The following is a 21,051-nucleotide window of genomic DNA, read 5'->3' on the forward strand; positions in this document are numbered from 1 at the left end:
TTCCAGTTCCATCCATTTGCCTATGAATTTCATAAAGTCATTGTTTTTTGATAACTAAGTAGTATTCCATTGTGTAGATGTACCACATTTTCTGTATCCATTCCTCTGTTGAAGGGCACCAGGGTTCTTACTAGCTTCTGGCTATTATAAATAAGGCTACTATAAACATAGTGGAGCATGTGTCTTTGTTATTTGTTGGAGCACCTTTTGGGTATATGCCCAAGAGAGATATAATGGGGTCCTCAAGTAGTGAAATATCCAATTTTCTAAGGAACCTCCAGACTGATTTCCAGAATGGTTGTACCAGTCTGAAATCCTACCAACGACAGAGGAGTGTTCCTATCTCTCCACATCCTCGCCAGCATTTGCTGTCACCAGGGGTTTTATCTTACCCATTCTCACTGGTGTGAGGTGGAATCTCAGGGTTGTTTTCATTAGCATTTCCCTTATGACTAAAGATGTTGAACATTTCTTTAGGTGCTTCTCAGCCATTTGACATTCCTCAGCTGTGAATTATTTGTTTAGCTCTGAACCCCATTTTAATAGGATTACTTGTTTTCTGGCAACCTACCTTTATGAGTTGTTTGTATATATTGGATATAAGACCTCTATCAGTTGTACGGTTGGTAAAGATATTTTCCCAATCTGTTGGTTGCCATTTTGTCCTAACAACAGTGTCCTTTGCCTTACAGAAGCTTTGTACTTTTATGAGATCCCACCTGTCGATTCTGGATCTTAGAGCATAAGCCATTGGTGTTTGTTCAGGAAATTTTCTCCAGTGCCCATGTGTTCGAGACTCTTCCCCATTTTTCTTCTATTAGTTTGAGCATATCTGGTTTGATATGGATGTCCTTGTTCCATTTGGATTTAAACTTTGTACAGGGTGATAAGAATGGATCAATCAGCATTATTCTACATGTTGACTTCCAGTTGAACCAGCACCATTTGCTGAAAAGACTATCTTTTTTCCATTGGATTGTTTTCGCCACTTTGTCAAAAATCAAGTAACCAGAGGTGTGTGGGTTCATTTCTGGGTCTTCAATTCTATTCCACTGGTCTCTCTGCCTGTCTCTATACCAATACCATACAGCTTTTTATCACTGTTGCTCTGTAATATTTCTTGAGTACAGGGATAGTGGTTCCCCCTGAAGTCCTGTTATTTTTGAGGATAGTTTTAGCTATCTTGGGTTTTTGTTATTCCATATGAATGTGCAAATTGTTCTGTCTAACTCTATGAAGAATTGGTTTGAAATTTTGATGGGGATTGCATTGAATCTGTAGATAGCTTTTGATAAAAATGGACATTTTTTTTTTTGGAGCTGGGGACCGAACCCAGGGCCTTGTGCTTGCTAGGCAAGTGCTCTACCACTGAGCTAAATCCCCAACCCCTAAAAATGGACATTTTAACTATATTAATCCTGCCAATTCATGAGCATAGGAGATCTTTCCATCTTCTGAGTACTTCTTCAATTTCCTTCTTCAGAGGCCTGAAGTTCTTACAATGCAGATCTTTCACTTGCTTGGTTAAAGTCACACCAAGGTATTTTATATTATTTGGGACTATTATGAAGGGTGTCATTTCCTAATTTTTTTCTCAGCTTGTTTCTCTTTTGTGTAGAGGAAGGCTACTGATTTATTTGAGTTAATTTTATACTCAGCCACTTTGCTGAAAGTTTTTATCAGGTTTAGTAGTTCTCTGGTGGAACTTTTGGGATCACTTAAATACACTATCAAATCATCTGCAAATAGTGATATTTTCATTTTTTTCCTTTCCAATCTGTATTCCTTTGATCTCCTTTTTTTGTTGGATTGGTCTGGCTAGAACTTCGAGAACTATATTAAATAAGTAGGGAGAGAGTGGGAGCCTTGTCTAGTCCCTGATTTCAGTTGGATTGCTTTAAATTTCTCTCCACTTAGTTTAATGTTAGCTACTGCTTTGCTGTGTATGGCTTTTACTATGCTCTAGGTATGGGCCTTGTATTCCTGATCTTCCCAGGACTTATCATGAAGGTGTGTTGAATTTTTTCAAATGCTTCCTCAGCATCTAATGAAATGATCACGTGGTTTTTATCTTTCAGTTTGTTTATATAGTGGACTATGTTGACGGTTTTCTGTATATTAAACCACCCCTGCATACCTGGGATGAAGCCTACTTGATCATGATGGATGATTGGTTTGATGTGCTCTTGGATTCGGTTTGCTAAAATTTTATTGAGTATTTTGCATCAATATTCATAAGGGAAATTGGTCTGAAGTTCTCTTTCTTTGTTGGGTCTTTGTGTGATTTTTGTAGAAGAGTAATTGTGACTTCATAGAAGGAATTTGGTAGCCCTCAGTCTGTTTCAATTTTGTGGAATAGTTTGGATAGTATTGGTATGAAGTCTTCTTTGAAGGTCTGATAGAATTCTGCACTGAACTGATGTGGACCTGTGCTCTTTTTGGTTGGGAGACTTATAATGACTGCTTCTATTTCTGTAGGAGTTATCTGGTGGTTTAAATGGTTTCTGTGTTCCTGATTTAACTTTGGTGCCTGGTATTTTGTTGAATATAGGCTTTTGTCATAGGAACTGATGATTTTTTGAATATCCTCTGACTCTGTTGTTATTTCTCCCTTTTCATTTCTGATTTTGTCAATTTGGACACCACACTCTCTGTGTCCCCTGGTTAGTCTGGCTAAGGGTTTATCTATCTTGGTTTTTTTTTTTTCTCAAAGAACTAGCTTTTGGTTCTGCTGATTCTTTGTATAGTCCTTTTTGTTTCTACTTGGTTGATTTCAGCTCTTAGTTTGATTATATCCTGCCTTCTACTCCTCCTGTGTGTATTTGTTTCTTTTTGTTTTAGAGCTTTTACATGTGCTCTCAAGCTGTTGATATATGCTTTCTCCTGTTTCTTTCTGCAAGCACTCAGAGCTGCTGATTTCTGTGGAATCTTCTGCTCCTGAGATTCTCTCTTCTATCTCTTGTACTCTGTTAGGGATGCTTGTATCTACAGCTCCTTGTCTCTTTTTTTCGGCTTTCTATATCCAGGGTTGTCTCCCTTGGTGCTTTCTTTTTTGCTCCTATTTCCATTTTTAATTCCTTCACTTGTTTGTGTTTTCCTGTAATTCTTTCAGGGATTTTTGTGTTCCCTTTCTAAGGGCTTCTACTTGTTTATTTGTGTTTTCCTGCATTTCTCTAAAAAAGTTTCTATATCTTTCTTGATGTCCTCCAGCATCATGATCAAATGTGACTTTAAATCTACATCTTTCTTTTCTGGTGTGTTTGGATATTCAGTGTTCGCTTTGGTGGGAGAATTAGGCTCCGATGATGCCATGTAGTCTTGGTTTTTGTTGCTTGGGTTCCTGGGCTTGCCTCTCACCATTAGGTTGTCTCTGGTGTTACCTTGTTATGCTATTTCTGACAGTGGCTAGAATGTTCCTATAGGCCTGTGTGTCAGGAGTGCTGGAGACCTGTTTTCCTGTTTTCTTTCAGCCAGTTATGGGGACAGAGTGTTCTGCTTTCAGGCGTGTTGTCGTTCCTGTCTACTGGCTCTCAGCTGTTCCTGTGAGTGTGTGTCCTGAGTCCACCAGGCAGGTCACTTGAAGCAGAAAAGTTGGTCTTACCTCTGGTCTGGTGCCTGAAGTCGCTCCTTGGTCTCGGTTTCAGCTCTCCTTGAGGGCAGCAACCAGAAGGGCCTGCTCCACCTTTCCCGGGTCTCTGTGGACAGGGTGCTCAAATGACGCTAGGTGTTTTCCTCTTGAGTCAGAAATGTGGGCAGAGAGTAGCCTCCTCTGGTTTCCCAGTTGTGTCTGCCCCTCTGAAGGTCTAGCTCTCCCTTCTACGGGATTTGGGTGCAAGGTGTTGTTTGACCAGGTCCCTTCAGATCCAGGCACAGTCTGGACTGCCAAGCTCCTGCAGCTTGAGTGCTCTTATCTTCTTGTTCCCAGAGGCCCTATACAGTTGCCTCTTGGGATGTGGACAAAGGTGGGCGGTACTGGCAGTATCTCAGGCCCTTCAGTCTCAGGATTGCCCACACGTCTGAGCGGCAGCTGTCTCTCCCATGGGGTTTTGGATCAGGGAGCTCTAGGCTGTGATCAGGGAGGATCCGGTGCTAGCTAAAAATTGGAAGTGTCCTGTCCCAGAGTAATTTTGCCTTTGTGTGTCCTGAGTCCACCAAGCAGGTCAATTGGAGTAAAAAAGTTGGTCTTACCTCTGGTCTTGGGTCTGAAGTCATTCCTCGGGGCTGGGTTTCAGCTCTTCTTGAGGTCAGCAACCTGAAGGCCTGCCCTACCTTCTCCTCTGTCCCTGTGCATAGGAGGCCCAGATGGTGCTAGGTGTTTTCCTCTAGAGTCAGAAATGTGGGCAGAGAGTAGTCTCTTCTGTTTTTCGAGGTGTATATGCCCCTCTGAAGTTCTAGCTCTTCTTCCTATGGGATTTGGGTACAGGGAGTTGTTTGACTGGGTCCCTTCAGATCCCGGCACAGGTTGGACTGCAGGGCTCCTGCAACTTGAGTGCCCCTGTCTTCCTGTTCCCAGAGGCCCTATACAGTTTCCTCTTGGGTCTGACATGCAGGCAAAGGTGGGCAGTCTCTCCTGCCCTGCAGTCTCAGAATGCCCATATGTCTGGGCAATCAATTCTCTTTCCGTTCTTCCGTTTTTTAAACGGAAGTGTCATACTTAAAATCTTTTGACCAGAAAATTATATACCCATTTGAGGGATCAAAAATCTCCCACATTGCCAGTGTGGGAGTCTTTCTTTACATGACCAATTTAGGATGAAGAGGAAAAATGATATTTCTACCATTGCCAGAGCAGTAGCTTCATCATTGCTGTGATTGTGAGGAAGTTTTATAAATTTTTCTTGAAAGTGCATTCTTTTTTGACTCCTTCCCCAGGAGCTTTCTGACTGGAGACCTTAGAAGATGAGTGGGCATACCCCACCCACACTCCAGAAGCTGGCAAGGCAGACTCTGCTAAGAAATGAGGCCATGGCCATAGCCTGTCTTGGGGAGCTGCCTACTATGCTCTTCCCAGCACTGTTCAAGGAGGCATTCGAGGGCAGACACATCAACCTCGTGAAGGAAATGGTAGCAGCTTGGCCTTTTCCCTGTCTCCCTGTGGGGGCATTGATGAAGACACCTAATGGGGAAACCATGAAGGCTCTGCTAGATGGAGTAGACATGCGACTGACAAGAAAGTTTCACCCAAGGTAAGGAATAACTATGTACTGTATAAGAGAGCACACGAACTGCACAGTAGAGATTGTCAAGGTGATTGGCTTGGTTATACTTGGATCAGGAATTTTTGATCTCATCATCATGCAGGGATACATGGTTCTTGAAAGCAATTTACTTAAACTAAGGATAGTTGAATATGGATTATAGTTGAATATGTACTAGAGTAAATATAGCCTCACAGTAGAATGAGCCTATACCTAGCATTCCCACAACCACTAATAATGTGACTAATTAAAAGTAAGGTTTACATTAGTGAAATAAAAGTAATCAAGTGCACATAAGTCTGGGAAAGGATCTGGAGCATGCCTGAATCCAGTTTGGATATCAGGTGCTTAAACAACATACCTCTCAATAGGGGAGAGTTGAGTTTAGATATATGTATTAAAAGCTGATTCAGAGTCTCATGAGGTTCATATGTTTCACCAACAGGAGGACAAAACTACAGGTCCTCGATCTGAGAAATGTGCACCATAACTTCTGGAATATATGGACTGGAGCAGAGGACAGCAGCCATTCAGCAGAGAACTTGGAGGAAAAGCAAGAAGCAAAGTTCTTTCCCAGATATGCACTGAGGAGGCAACGTGTGAAGGTCATAGTTGAACTGTCCATCTTTTCTTGCCTTGAGGAAGAACGAGCATGCTTCTTAAAGTGGGCCCAGGAGAGAAAGGGCTCCCTATATTTCTGCTGTACAAAGATGACGATCTGGGATCTGCCGGTCCATGTTATCAGAGAGATCTTGAATGTTTTTGATCCACAGCATATCACAGAATTTGAACTGCATACTGAGTGGACACTGTTAGAGCTGGCACATTTTGCTCCCTACTTTGGACAGATGAGAAATCTCCGCAAAGTCTTCCTGGAACCCCTGAAAGGGATGATCTCCTCTAATCACAATGAAACAGGAGACAGAGAAGCCAAGTGTATCAAGAAGTTTATTTCTCAGTTCTCCAAATTCAATTGTCTCCAGCATCTCAGTATGTTTTGCCCCCATTTTCTTAGAGATCACATGAGTCAAGTCCTAGGGTAAGTAAGAATGAAGAGCTAGTTCAGCTCCCAAAGCAAATCTGTCTCTCTTACCTTAAGGATTAGTGGTGTATGCTGTCAGCAGTCACTAGGAACAAACATTCAGAGACACATAAGACTCAGGATTTGTGTCCTATTTTCATGTATACTGAGTGACACCCGGTTAATTTTACAGGTGAAATAAGTGTTTCAAATGAGCACTCATTAATTAGAGAATTGACCTGGAGTTAAGATAGATAATAAGAGTGGGTTGGAATTCTACCAGGATTCATACCCAGGAGTTGGGGGACTCAGTAGCATAGGGTGAAACTGAGCTATAGAACAACCTTCTATCTTCCCTCAATTCCCTTGGATAAAACATTGAGAGCCCAAGTAGCACTGAGTGCATGGGACAGAGGGCCTGTAAATGAGAACATGGGTAATTTCAGAAGGACGAATAGAATCCAGATTCAGTGAGCTCACAGCAAATGTCGAGATGCTGTCAGGACTTTACTGGGATGGAAGTTCTTGTGTGTGCTTTCTGGACTCACGGGCTGAACCGCTTTTCAGTTTGAGAGTGAAGTCAGTCCATGAACTGTGGGGTGGGCATGACTGAGCAGTTTTCAACAGGAAGCATCATAAATGATGTCCTTGATCATTTAGTCAAACTCACCATGGGGCACTTGGTTCCCTCGACCACTCTGTACATTCCAGCCAAATATCTACAACACTATCAGCCAGAACTGATCCCCTGTTCTATCCCTAGGTGCCTGATGACGCCTTTGGAGACCTTCTCAGTTACTTGCTACATAATTTCACAGAATGAGTTGAATTCCTTCTCCTGCTGTAAGAGCCTCTTTCAGTTAAAACATCTGGAATTGAGAGGAGTGATCTTACATGATGTGGATATTATGTCTCTGAGAGGTTTCCTAGAGAAAGTGGCAGACACTCTTGAGACTCTGGATTTGCAGTGTTGTAGGATGAAGGACTCTCAGCTTTATGCCCTCCTACCTGCCCTCAGAAATTTCTCTCAGCTCACCACGGTCAAGTTCTACAGCAACAAATTCTCCATGCCCATTCTGAAGGACCTGTTGCAGCACACAGCCAACTGGAGCACGGTGAACGTGGAACAATACCCTGCCCCTCTGGAGTGCTATGATGACTCAGCTCAAGTTTCTGTGGAAAGATTTGCCCAACTTTGTCGTGAGCTCATGGATACCCTCAGGGCAATACGGCAGCCCAAGAATATCTCCTTTGCTACAGAAATCTGTTATACATGTGGTGAGCGCTGTGTCTATCATAATGGGCCCAGGCTTTGTTGTTGCTGGCAGTAAATTGGGAAATAGAACTTCTGTATTTCAATAAGAACCAGGCTTGGGTTGAATGGGATCACAATGGAAAGACACTTTTATTGCACAAGTGCAGAAAAATTCAGTGTGAAATTGACATGTATATAAAAAAAAAAGGTTTCTTGGCACTTCTTTCCCTTGTCTTTTCCTCAGCTACATTTACAACCCTCTGGTGTCGCTGAGCAGTTAAGTGCACTAAACCTTTAAGTTAAAGTAAGCAACATAGACACAACTCCAGTGAAGTAGTATTAAATGGACCACAGAAGATGAAAATACAGCACATTCACACCACAAGGCCCCTTGCACCCCTCAGAGATGCCTAAATGGAAGAAGACAATCCAGGGCAAAGTAAACAGGCTTTCCAGTCTGGCTGTCTACTCTTGATCTTTATGTCATGAGTCCATGAGATTACTAGCAGGATCCTCTATGCCCTTTATACTACAGCCACATGTCTGTAGAGCATTATTCCTACAGACTCCCAAACTCTATGTAGTACACTAAGTGTATGTAAAGGTGTCCAATAATATGCAGGTCCCTCTACTATATAAAGCATTTGCTTTACAAAAGAATTTTATTCTAAACAATTTCTTTGCAAAACTAAGAAAAATTCACCCTCAGACTAGTCATTGTAATTCCTTACTGTTTAGTGAACTATCAATAAAATTATTATACACTGTGTTTATTAAACACATAAGTCATAAGTTCTCTGTTTACATATCATTGTTATTGTCTACATTGAATAATGGATCTAAATTTAAGGACTCAACAAATGCCCTCTGGAGAGAAGCCAAAATAAACACATTGATGCCAGGAATATCACATTTCATACTCTTTCGAGGATTAATAAAGTTATCAGCTAAATTGGAACCCATGTGGACATTTATTTGTACACAAGAAGACAAAAGAACAAAAAAGAACAAGAAACCTCTCTCAGGCTCCTTCTTTCTCCCTTCACCTACAACCTGTCTTTCTCTCTGTATGTCCAGATCCCTGGACTTATTCCTTGGGACCAGTGAACTCACCTAAGATTTGCCCTCAGTAAACATGCTTTACTATTCCTAAAACAAATCACTTATAGTTTGAGAGAGATTGCTCACAGGCTAAGAGCACATGTTACTGTTGCAGAGGACCACAGTTTGATATGTGAGCTTATAATCAGGTGGGTCTCAACTGGAACTCAGGCTTCAGGCGATAAAACCCTCTTTTCTGGCCATTGTGGATACCAACTATCACATAAACAAACCTACATAATACACAGGCAAATATACACCTAGCTGAAGAATTCTTGATATTTAAACAAAATCCCTCAATTTCACAAAGAAATTAAAAATGGCCCAATTAATTAAAATGGGGGTGTTGATCAGTTGCAGTTGTGTGGCTCTGTGCTGAGAGCATGTGGAGTTTCAGGTGTGTCAACTGAGCTCAACTGGTGAGCAGTGTCCTCATTTGCTGTGGTATCCAGTGTTTGAGCTCCTGTACCAAGGATGAGTGAAAGGAAATGAGGACTTTGTCAACATACAACATTTATTTCTATATGCATTTTATGTATATTCATGTGCTATTTAGCTGTACATTTTCATGACTGGAGAAGGCATCAGAGTGCTAAGATGGTTGTGAGCTGGCAGATGGTTGTCTAGGATTGAACTCAGGTTGTCTGAAAGGAGAGCCTGTTGTCTTAGTTCCTGAGCCATCATTCCTCCATGCTCATATTTGACAATGGAAAAAGCACTTGTGGATACATAATCACAAGAAATCAGCTGTCTGTTTTGCATAAAAACTTACCAGTTTTGCATTATCTTTAATTTGTTGCATTTCAGATGTTTTGTGCACACGTGTATATTGATGGCTTGCATGTTTGTTTATTTTTTAGATAATCACTAAACATATCTTCCAAAAGAGTACCAATGTCCTGAGTCATTTCAAGAAATGTCTAAATATGCTTCACTTAATAGAGTGTGTGCCTATCCATTCACTGGATCTGTGAACACCATTAACTAGGGTGTAACAATACATAACAGTTATCTCAGCTTGAGACTTCAGAGCAGAAATTCAATATCATTCTATCTACTTATCTCAATGCCTATTATAACATTCAAGGAACTTCCTCTTGACAGGCACCTAGGGTACCTCAGCACTTTCCTTCTGCTATCTCTTGACTCCATCATATCCCTGCTCTGGAATAGAGCAAAAGATGTGCAACTTAAGTAAATAAAAATCAAAATAATAAAAAACTTGAAGGATTTTTATAGTATAAACTTTTAAGCATATATTGATAAGAAAGGAGAAAGAAAAATCTACAGAGGGAAGGAATTAAGAAAGTAAAATAAATATAACCTTACCCATTTATGTCTATAGGGAAATGGATTACTGAAACAAAATTCTTTGTATAATTTACACTTGCTAATTATCTGTTCTAAGTACATAGTAACTGTAGCTACCAAACTTAACAACAATTCTTACAACTTTTCTTAGAGCCAAACAATGTATTGTTCATGATTTTTTACTGTAATTATAAGTGGTCCCTGAAAAAATATGTCACTAACTTATTACAGGGAGACCTTGTTTCTACTCAGATTGTAGTGGGAAAGATTAAATGTTAAACATACCTAGCTTACTATTTATCATTTTATTTGGTTTTCATTAATTCATTTATCCACTTTACCACCTGATCACATCTTTCCTTTCCTTTCCTCCCTCTGACATTTTGCCCTCATTTCCTGCTCCCATGATTCCCAGAGAAGGAGAGGTACCCAGTCTCCACCCCAACTAGGTATCCCACTTCCTGGCCACACCAAGTTGCTTGAGGACTAAATGCATCTTCTCCCACTGAGGCCAAACAAGGCAGGCCAGCTAGGGGGAAATGGTCCAAAGAAAGGCAACAAAGTTCAATAAGAGACCATCCTTGTTGGTGCTTGGAAGAATTGGGGATGGGGGTATGAAGAGGGGCTCCTCAGCCTAAGCCTTGTTGAAAACACACAATGCAAGCACCATTTTTACTGTGTGTCAGTCCTGCCATCTACTAGCCAATTGGTTGTTCTCCATCATGGGATTTCTTCAAAGCATCCTGCTACCTGCACTCCTAGCCAAGGAAGGATCATTCTTCAATATAATGTGTATGTTCTAAGACAGAAAAATCACAGTCCATTAATAGTTGCATTCTATAGAGTTCAGTAGATCTTATGAACCAAAGAAATTCTCTTACTTAGTGTTTCTCTTGTGGCAATGAAAATCATGACCAAAGAAATTTGGGGAGGTATATTGGACTTCCCCTCAGAGAAGGAGAGGAATACCATGATATATGCGACTTATAAAAGTGTGTTTTTCTATCAAGGCTAGAAAAAGCATCCCAGTTATAGAAAAGGGATCCAAAGTAAGGTAAAAGTGAGAAGAGTCACTGAAGAAAGTCAGGACAGGAAATCAAAAGAGTTCAGGAACCCGGAGGCTGGAGGATTTAGAGGTCATAGAGGGTGCTGTTTACTGACTTGCTACATTCAATGCTGCTGCAATTTTTGGCGTCATCACATGATACTGGCACCTACAACACACTGGGATTTTCCAATGTGACTAATCTGCCCTTTCAGCAATAGCCTCTCATAGGCCCTCTTAATGAGCCCGAACCTCAACTTCTGTATGATCCCTTCAAACATGGGCCTTCAACTGCCACTGAGTCTGTACCTCCACCAATGACCTCTCCTGGCCTCTCACAGTGCCAAGCTTCAGATGCTCTCCATCACAGTTCATTCCTTCAAAACCAGTACCACCTGGCTGACTCTCAAACTACAAATTCCATTGCCAGTGCAGTAGGGTTAGAATTTTCCCATGTCTATGACCTAGTACATGGTGCCTTTTTAAGTGTTCATGCAGACTTCAGAAAACAAAGTGGTAACACTGGAAACATGCTAGATAGCAACATGTTTTTGTTCAGGGTAGTGTTGTTTAATCAACTTTGTAGAGATCTGGCTAGAGTTATCTGGGAAACAGAGTCTCTACTGAGAAAATGATTCTCTCATATTACATGTAGGTTAGTCTGTTGCGGCATTTCCTTGATTATTGACGGATGTTTCCTTGATTATTGACGGTTACATCTCCCTGTGAGTAGGGCCACCCATATGTAAGTGGTCCTGTGTTGTAAGAGAACTTAGACAAAGCAAGCCATGTGGAACAAGCCACCATAGCCTTCTGCCTTGGAAATAATTCCAGTGCATCCCCTAGATTCAGGCATGAGATCCAGCACTGATGCCCTTTATTTAAGGAATGGATCCTGAGAGCTATAAGAGGAAAGACATTGTGTCTCAAGTTGCTTTGGGTAATAATGTTTTTTACGAAGTAGAAACCTGCCTAAGACAGTATGTCCCACATTCAGTTGATGCGAGGTCTTCTTGACAGGGCAACAGTATGTTACTACATCCCTTATAGAGAGCCACATGCTGAATGAACTGTGGAGTATGGACAGAAGCCCCATACTCTACCATCATATCTCCTGAGCCTCTGCTACACTTTGAGTCTTGTTTCATGAAATTTCTAGTGATTGAAAGGAGACAGAGCTGAGTTTACATGTCAGGCTCTTGGAGGACTGAAGGTGCAATATCTGAGACACTTGTGGGTATTCCTCAAGCATTCTCTGAAAATTCCATCTCATTGTAACGCCTTGTGCAACTTGCACACTAAAAGATGATCTTGGGCTGACAACTGACATGAGTGCATGAACTCCAAGCTGCAGTGATAACTGCAAGAGAAGCATGTGTGAGAGAAGGGAAGCTGGGTGGGGATGAAACACGAAGCAGGAACAACTCTAATGACAGTGCTGTGCACATTCTCTTTGTTGGTCTGTATCTTGAGCCATATGAGGAGGCACCACTCTGAACCCACAAGGAGAAACAGATCTGTGCATCACAGTGAAAAGCAAATGTTGAGATTTTAGAGGGGAAGTTTGCACTTACAACCTGGACAGTCTAAATGCACAGTTGGCTCCAAAGTATGCTGGGAAGTGGCCATTTGGCAAGAATTATATTTGTCTCCTTGATTCTTTTCTACCCTCTACAGCAAGAAATTCATGGTAACCATTAGGGTTGTATTTAAGACTCAACAGGTTATAGTTATTAATTTATATGTATATACAAATACATATATGGCTGCAATAACAACTGAGCAAAAAAGATGCCAAGAAATTGAAGGGAAGTGTGAGAAATCTATAAGAAGGTTTGGGAGAGAGGGGATATGTGATTGAAACAATCTCAATATTATAACAAAAATGCTTACTTCATGCCCCTAATACACACAGGTCTGTAAAGGCACAGATACAAAGGAGGTATATTCTGACTTATTATTTGACACTCAGCACGATCTTACAGAGCTGCCAGCAAACCTGAAACATATTGAGAAAAATATACAGACCAGGTGTTGCCTGCATGCCTGCTGAAGATGTAGCTTCTTACCCCTCAGCATCTTAATTGTTTTCTATGGTTATGAGAGTCAAGAAAAAACCAACTTCATGTCTCAGGTGTGAAAGGTGTTGACAGTTAACTCCAGCTGCCTCATTAGAACCAAACAGCAGATATTCCCAGACTAGGATATTTATTACTCCATGGGGCCCTGACTCTGACCAGAAGTCTGACATCTGCTCAGTGACTCAGATTGACACAGGCTACAGAGCAAAAGCCATGGCATGCATGTAGTAGACATATGTGCCATATTTGTGTCTTGACAGAGCAGCCCCAGGAACAGCAATGAAAACACCATGTTTGACAGAGTACATCACAGCTCCTTCTTCATTAGTTAGTCTGACACTGGAGTCTCAGGGAGTGACTGAACTCGATGACAGGGGTTATCAGTTCCACTGAGCATTGATCATCTTTCTCTTTATATCCCTGCATTAGTCTCCAGTCCTGAGCCATCCAGGAAGAGGAATAAATTGTGTTCATGTAGTAAAACTGTTCAGGAAAGCAAGAAGAACTTAATGTGACCAGTGCCGTGAGGAACAGCTGCAGCTGTGGTGAATTTCAGCAGTTCTTGACCTGTAGTCACATAACAAAACAGAACTATAAATCTGCTATCAATGTCAAATGGGTCTGCTAACAAAACCTCCTAGAGAGGGAAAAAATTCAGACCCAGAAAGACAAATATGGCATGCACTCATGAGTGAATATTACCCACACAGTACAGGATAACCTTGTTATCCATAGCCCCAAAGAAACTACCAAGGAAGTCCGACAGAGGATGAATCAATCTTACTAAGGAGGGGAAATAAAGTATACATCAGGCGTAGATGGATGGAGGGAAATGTGAGGGGGAGAAAGACTGGACAGGGACCAGAGGGATCATGTGTGGGGAGGATGGAGGGAGAGAGAACTGGAATATGTGTTTGTGGAATAAAATCTCTGAGATGAGCAAGAAAACCAGGACAATGGGAACTCCAAGGAATCCATGAGAATTACCCTAGGTAAGACTTCGTGCAATAGGGCATATGGAATATGAACCAGGCACCTCCTGTAACTGGTGATAACTTCTGATGGAGGAAACTCATCCACAAACCCTTGACCCACAAATTTTCCTGACTATAAATATGTCTGGAGCAGAAATTGAGGGACTGGCTAACGAATGACTGGCACAACGTGAGACCCATGCCATGAGAGACACCACCCCTGATGTTACATTAATGATATTCTGTTATACTTACAGATGGAAGTCTAGCATACATGTCCTCTGAGAGGCTTCACCCAGAAGCTGGTGATAAAGGTGCAGAGACCCACAGTAAAACATTAGGCAGAGCTTAAAGAATCTGTGGAAGAGATGGAGGAAGGATTAAAGAATCAGATAGGTCAAGGACACCCCAAGAAAACCTACTGAATCAACCAACCTAGTCCAATAGGGGCTCACTGAGACTGAATTATGAACCAAAGTGCATCCCTGTGATAGGCTTAGGCTCCCTACACAGATGTAACAGATGTGCACCTTGGTCTTTGTGTGGGATCCCTAATAGGAGGACTAGGATCTGTCTAACTGTCACCTACTGTCTTAGTCAGGGTTCCTATTGCTGCACAAACATCATGACCAAGAAGCAAGTTGGGGAAGAAAGGGTTTATTCAGCTTACTTCCATGGTGTTCATCCCCAAAGGAAGTCAGGACTGGAATTCAAGCAGGTCAGGAAGCAGTAGCTGATCCAGAGGCCATGCAGGGATGTTTCTTGCATACTTCCCATGGCTTTCTCAGCTTGCTTTCTTATAGAAGCCAGGAATACCAGTCTAGCAATGGCACCACCCACATTGGGTCCTCCCTTCTTGCTCACTAATTGAGAAAATGCCTTACAGCTGGGTCTCATGGAGGCATTTCCTCAACTGAAGCTCCTTTCTGTGACAACTTCAGCTTGTGTGAAGTTGAAACAGAAACCCAACCAGTACAATTGACCCCTTTCAACTTGACACACAAACGCATCACTAATAAGCCTCAAACATTACTTTTTTTCCTCCATCTTTATTAACCAGTATTTCTTTTCTTTTTTATCATTATTAACTTGAGTATTTCTTATTTACATTTTGATTGTTAGTTTGGATAGTATAGGGATGAGGTCTTCTATGAAGGTCTGATAGAATTCTGCACTGAACCCATCTAGACCTGGGCTCTTTTTGGTTGGGAAACTTTTAATGACTGCTTCTATTTCTTTAGGAGTTGTGGGGTTGTTAAAATTGTTTATCTGTTCCGAATTTAACATCAGTAACTGGTATCTGTGTGGGAAATTGTCCATTTCCTCCATATTTTCAAGTTTTGTTGAATATAGGCTTTTGTAGTAGGATCTGATGATTTTATTGAATTTCTTCTGATTCTGTATTTATGTCTCCCTTTTCATTTCTGATTTTGTTAATTTGTACATACTCTCTGTGTCCTCTCGTTAGTCTGGCTAAGGGTTTATCTCTCTTGTTGATTTTCTCAAAGAACCAACTTTTGGTTCTCTTGATTCTTTGAATGGTCCTTTTTGTTTCTACTTGGTTGATTTCACCTCTGAGTTTGATTGTTTCCTGCCTTCTACTCCTCCTCAGTGTATTTGCTTGTTTTTGTTCTAGAGCTCTTAGGTGTGCTGTCAAGCTGCTGATTTATGCTCTCTCCTGTTTCTTTATGCAGGCACTCAGAGCTATGAGTTTTCCTCTTAGCACAGCTTTCATTGTGTCCCATAAGTTTGAGTATGTTGAACCTTCATTTTCATTAAATTCTAAGAAGTCTTTATTTCTTTCTTTATTTCTTACTTGACCAGGTTATCATTGAGTAGAGCATTGTTCAATTTCCATGTTTATGTGGGTACTTTTCCCTTATTGTTATTGAAGACCAGTTTTAGCCCATGGTGGGTTGATAGGACAGATGGGATGATTTCAGTCTTTCTGTATCTGTTGAGGCCTGTTTTATGACCTATTATATGGTCAATTTTGGAGAAAGTACCATGAAGTGGTGAGAAGAAGGTATATCCTTTTGTTTTAGGATAGAATGTTCTATAAATATCTGGTAAGTCCATTTGGTTCATAACTTCTCTTAGTCTGTCTACATCTCTGTTTAATTTATCTTTCCATGATCTGTCCATTGATGAGAGTGGGTGTTGAAATCTCCTACTATCTTTGTGTGAGGTGCAATGTGTGCTTTGAGTTCTAATATGGTTTCTTTTATGTATGTAGGTGGTCTTGTGTTTGGAGCATATATATTTAGGATTGAGAGTTCATCTTCTTGGATTTATGCTTTGATGAATATGAAGTATTCTTCCTTATCTTTTCTGATGACTTTTAGTTGAAAATCGATTTTATTCGATATTAGAATGTGTACACCAGCTTGCTTCTTCTTACCATTTGCTTGGAAAATTGTTTTCCAGACGTTCACTCTGAGGTAGTGTCTATCATTGTCTCTGAGGTGTGTTTCCTGTAGGCAGCAGAATGCAGGGTCCTCATTGCATATCCAGTTTGTTAATCTATGTCTTTTTATTGGAGAGTTGAGACCATTGATGTTGAGAGATATTAAGGAATAGTGATCATTTCTACCTGTTATATTCATATTTGGATGTGAGGTTATGTTTGTGTGCTTTTCTTCTCTTTGTTTTGTTGCCAAGATGATTGGTTTCTTGCTTTTTCTAGGGTGTAGTTTGCCTCCTTATGTTGGCTTTACCACTTCCTATCCTTTTTAGGGCTGGATTTGTAGAAAGATATTGTGTAAATTTGGTTTTGTCATGGAATATCTTGGTTTCTCCATCTATGTTAAATGAGAGTTTTGCTGCATACAGTAACCTGGGCTGGTTTTTTTGTTCTCTCATGGTCTTTATGACATGTGTCCAGGACCTTCTAGCTTTCATAGTCTCTGGTGAGAAGTGTGGTATGATTCTGATAGGTCTGCCTTTATATGTTACTTGATTTTTCCTTACTGCCTTTAGTATTCTTTCTTTCTTTTGTGTATTTGGTGTTTTGACTATTATGTGTCAGGAGGATTTTCTTTTCCGGGCCAATGTATTCGGAGTTCTACAGGCTTCTTGTATGTTTATGGGCATCTCTTTCTTTAAGTTAGGGAAGTTCTCTTCTATGATTTTGTTGAAGATATTTACTGGTCCTTGAGCTGGGAGTCTTCACTCACTTCTATACCTATTATGCTTAGGTTTGGTCTTCTCATTGAATCCTGGATTTCCTGTATGTTTTGGACCAGTAGCTTTTTCCATTTTACATTATCTTTGACCCTTGTGTCAATGATTTCTATGGAATCTTCTGCTCCTGAGATTCTCTCTTGTATCTCTTGTATTCTGTTGGAGATGCTTGTATCTGTGGCTCCTTGTCTCTTCCGTTGGTTTTCTATATCCAGGGTTGTTTCCATGTGTTCTTTCTTGATTGCTTCTATTTCCATTTTTAATTCCTTCACCTGTTTGATTGTGTTTTCCTGGAATTCTTTCAGGGATTTTTGTGATTCCTCTCTGTAGTCTTCTACTTGTTTATTTATGTTTTCCTGCATTTCTCTAAGGGAGTTCTTCATGTCTTTCTTGAAGTCCTCCAGCATCATGATCAAATATGATTTTGAAACTAGATATTGCTTTGCTGGTGTGTTTGGATATTCCATGTTTGCTTTGGTGGGAGAATTGGGCTCCGATGATGCCATGTAGTCTTGGTTTCTGTTGCTTGGGTTCCTGTGCTTGCCTCTCACCATCAGATTATCTCTAGTGTTACTTTGTTCTACTATTTCTGACAGTGGCTAGACTGTCCTATAAGCCTGTGTGTCAGGAGTGCTGTAGACCTGTTTTCCTGTTTTCTTTCAGCCAGTTATGGGAACAGAGTGTTCTGCTTTCGGGCGTGTAGTTTTTCCTATCTTCATGTCTTCAGCTGTTCCTGTGGGCCTATGCCCTGAGTTCACCAGGCAGGTCGCTAGGAGCAGAAAAGTTGGTCTTCCCTGTGGTCCCACCACTGAAGTTGCTCTTGGGGGGCTACTTTTGAGCTCTCAGAGAGGGCGGCCACCAAGAGCTCCTGCACCACCTTTTCCTGGAGCCACCATGAGCCGGGGTTCCAGATGGCCTCAGGTGTTTTCTCTAGAGTCAGAAATGTGGGCAGAGTGTAGTCTCTTCTGGCTTCCCAGGTGGGTCTTCCCCACTGAAGGTTTAGCTCTCCCTCCCATCAGATTGCGGTTAAGAGAGCTGCTGATGGGTTCCTTCAGGTCCAGGTAGTGTCTGGACTGCGGAGTACCTGCCACTCCAGTGCCCCTGTCTTCCGTTAACCCAATTTTTTAATCAGTTTATTTGTCTCCTTGCGGTCTAACTTCTTGAGTTCTTTGTATATTTTGAATATAAGTCCTCTATCAGTTGTAGGATTGGTAAAGATCTTTTCCCAATCTGTTGGTTGCCATTGTGTCCTAACAACAGTGTCCTTTGCCTTACAGAAGCTTTGCAGTTTTATGAGATCCCATGTTGGTTCTTGATCTTAGAGCATAAGCCATTGGTGTTTTGTTCACCAAATTTTCTCCAGTGCCCATGTGTTCCAGATGCTTCCCTAGTTTTTCTTCTATTAGTTTGAGTGTATCTGATTTGATGTGGAGGTCCTTGATCCACTTGGACTTAAGCTTTGTACAGGGTGATAAGCATGGATCGATCTGCATTCTTCTACATGCTGACCTCCAGTTGAACCAGCACCATTTGCTGAAAATGCTATGTTTTTCCATTGGATGGTTTTGGCTCCTTTGTCAAAAATCAAGTGACCATAGGTATGTGGGTTCATTTCTGGGTCTTCAATTCTATTCTACTGGTCTATCTTTCTGTCTCTGTACCAATACCATGCAGTTTTTATCACTATTGCTCTGTAATACTGCTTGAGTTCAGGGATAGTGATTCCCCTGGAAGTCCTTTTATTGTTGAGGATAATTTTAGCTATCCTGGGTTTTTTGTTATTCTAGATGAATTTGCAAATTGTTCTGTATAACTCTCTGTAGAATTGGATTGGTATTTTGATGGGGATTGCATTGAATCTGTAGATTGCTTTTGGTAAAATGGCCATTTTTACTATATTAATCCTGCCAATCCATGATCATGGGAGATCTTTCCATCTTCTGAGGTCCTCTTCAATTTCTTTGTTCAGAGGCTTGAAGTTCTTCTCATACAGGTCTTTTACATGCTAGGTTAAAGTCACACCGAGGTATTTTATATTATTTGGGACCATTATGAAGGGTGTCGTTTCCCTAATTTCTTTCTCGGCTTGTTTCTCTTTTGTGTAGAGAGGGCTACTGATTTGTTCGAGTTAATATTATACCCAGCCACTTTGCTGAAGGTGTTTATCAGGTTTAGTAGTTCTCTGGTGGAACTTTTGGGATCACTTAAATATACTATCATATCATCTGCAAATAGTGATATTTTAACTTTTTCTTTTCCAGTCTGTATCCCTTTGACCTTCTTTTGTTGTCTGATTGCTCTGGCTTAAAGTTCAAGAACTATATTGAATAAGTAGGGAGAGAGTGGGCAGCATTTTCTAGTCCCTGATTTTAGTAGGATTGCTTTAAGTTTCTTTCCATTTAGTTTAATGTTAGCTACTGCATTGCTGTTTACGGCTTTTACTATGTTTAGGTATGGGCCTTGAATTCTTCATCTTTCCAGGACTTTTATCATCAAGGGGTAGTGAATTTTGTCTAATTCTTTCACAGCAGCAAATGAAATGATCATGTGGTTTTCATTTTTCAGTTTGTTTATATAGTGGATTACGTTGATGGTTTTCCATATATTAAACTATCCCTGCATGCCTCGGCTGAAGCCTACTTGATCATGGTGGATGATTGTTTTGATGTGCTCTTGGATTCTGTTTGCCAGGATTTTATTGAGTATATTTGCCTCAATATTCATGAGGGAAATTGGCTTGAAGTTGTCTTTCTTTGTTGGGTCTTTGTGTGGTTTAGGTATAAGAGTAATTGTGGCTTCATAGAAGGAATTCGATAGTGCTCCATCTGTTTCAATTTCATGGAATAGTTTGGATAGTATTGGTATGAGGTCTTCTATGAAGTTCTGATAGAATTCTGCACTAAACCCTTCTGGACCTGGGCTCTTTTGGTTGGGAGACGTTTAATGACAGCTTCTATTTATTTAGGAGTTATGGGTTGTTTAAATGGCTTATCTGTTCTTGATTTATCTTAGGTACCTGGTATCTGTCTAGGAAATTGTCCATTTCCTGCAGATTTTCAAGTTTTGTTGAATATAGGCTTTTGTAGCAGGATCTGATGATTTTTTTGTATTTCCTCTGACTCCATTGTTATATCTCCCTTTTCATTTCTGATTTTGTTAATTTGGACAGACACTCTGTGTCCTCCGTTAGACTGGCTAAGGGTTTATCTATCTTGTTGATTTTCTCAAAGAACCAACTTTTGGTTCTGTTGATTCTTTCTATGGTCCTTTTTGTTTCTACTTGGTTGATTTCAGCTCTGAGTTTGATTATTTCCTGCCTTCTACTCCTCCTGGGCGTATTTGCTTCTTTTTGTTCTAGAGCTTTTAGGTGTGCTGTCAAGCTGCTGATTTATGCTCTCTCCTGTTTCTTTATGCAGGCACTCAGAGCTATGAGTTTTCCTCTTAGCACAGCTTTCATTGTGTCCCATAAGTTTGGGTATGTTGTACCTTCATTTTCATTAAATTCTAAAAAGTCTTTAATTTCTTTCTTTATTTCTTCCTTGACCAGGTTATCATTGAATAGAGCATTGTTCAACTTCCATGTATATGTGGGTACTCTTCCCTTATTGTTATTGAAGACCAGCTTTAGCCCATGGTGGTTTGATAGGACAGATGGGATGATTTCAGACTTTCTGTATCTGTTGAGGCCTGTTTTATGACCCATTATATGGTCAATTTTGGAGAAAGTACCATGAAGTGGTGTGAAGAAGGTATATCCTTTTGTTTTAGGATAGAATGTTCTATAAATATCTGGTAAGTCCATTTGGTTCATAGCTTCTCTTAGTCTGTCTACATCTCTGTTTAATTTCTGTTTCCATGATCTGTCCATTGATGAGAGTGGGT

The 21,051-nt window shown here is 40.7% G+C and overlaps 1 protein-coding gene across 3 annotated transcripts; it reads left to right on the forward strand.

The window, feature by feature from the left end:
* The first annotated feature begins 4,892 nt into the window (after window positions 1–4,892).
* LOC100909936 (putative PRAME family member 24-like) lies at window positions 4,893–7,550 on the forward strand. 3 transcript variants are annotated; one of them, XM_039092550.1, is made up of 3 exons: window positions 4,893–5,186; window positions 5,644–6,237; window positions 6,983–7,550. In XM_039092550.1, the coding sequence occupies exons 1-3, from the start codon at window positions 4,900–4,902 to the stop codon at window positions 7,548–7,550; spliced, it is 1,449 nt and encodes a 482-aa protein (XP_038948478.1). In that variant the 5' UTR covers window positions 4,893–4,899. The 3 variants fall into 3 exon arrangements, with proteins under 3 accessions (XP_038948478.1, XP_038948480.1, XP_038948481.1); XM_039092552.1 differs by having other exon boundaries at window positions 5,647–6,237; XM_039092553.1 differs by lacking the exon at window positions 5,644–6,237.
* The last annotated feature ends 13,501 nt before the right edge of the window (window positions 7,551–21,051 follow it).

This window comes from Rattus norvegicus, chromosome 14 (assembly GCF_036323735.1).
Source record: "Rattus norvegicus strain BN/NHsdMcwi chromosome 14, GRCr8, whole genome shotgun sequence".
Taxonomy (NCBI): Eukaryota; Metazoa; Chordata; class Mammalia; order Rodentia; family Muridae; genus Rattus; species Rattus norvegicus.

Bases quoted from the DNA above. Each gene is read 5' to 3' on its own strand.
- LOC100909936 (XM_039092550.1), top strand. From the start codon at position 4,900: ATGAGTGGGCATACCCCACCCACACTCCAGAAGCTGGCAAGGCAGACT. The intron at 5,187-5,643 runs GTAAGGAATAAC...TTTCACCAACAG, and splicing joins ACAAGAAAGTTTCACCCAAG to GAGGACAAAACTACAGGTCC. The intron at 6,238-6,982 runs GTAAGTAAGAAT...TTCTATCCCTAG, and splicing joins CACATGAGTCAAGTCCTAGG to GTGCCTGATGACGCCTTTGG.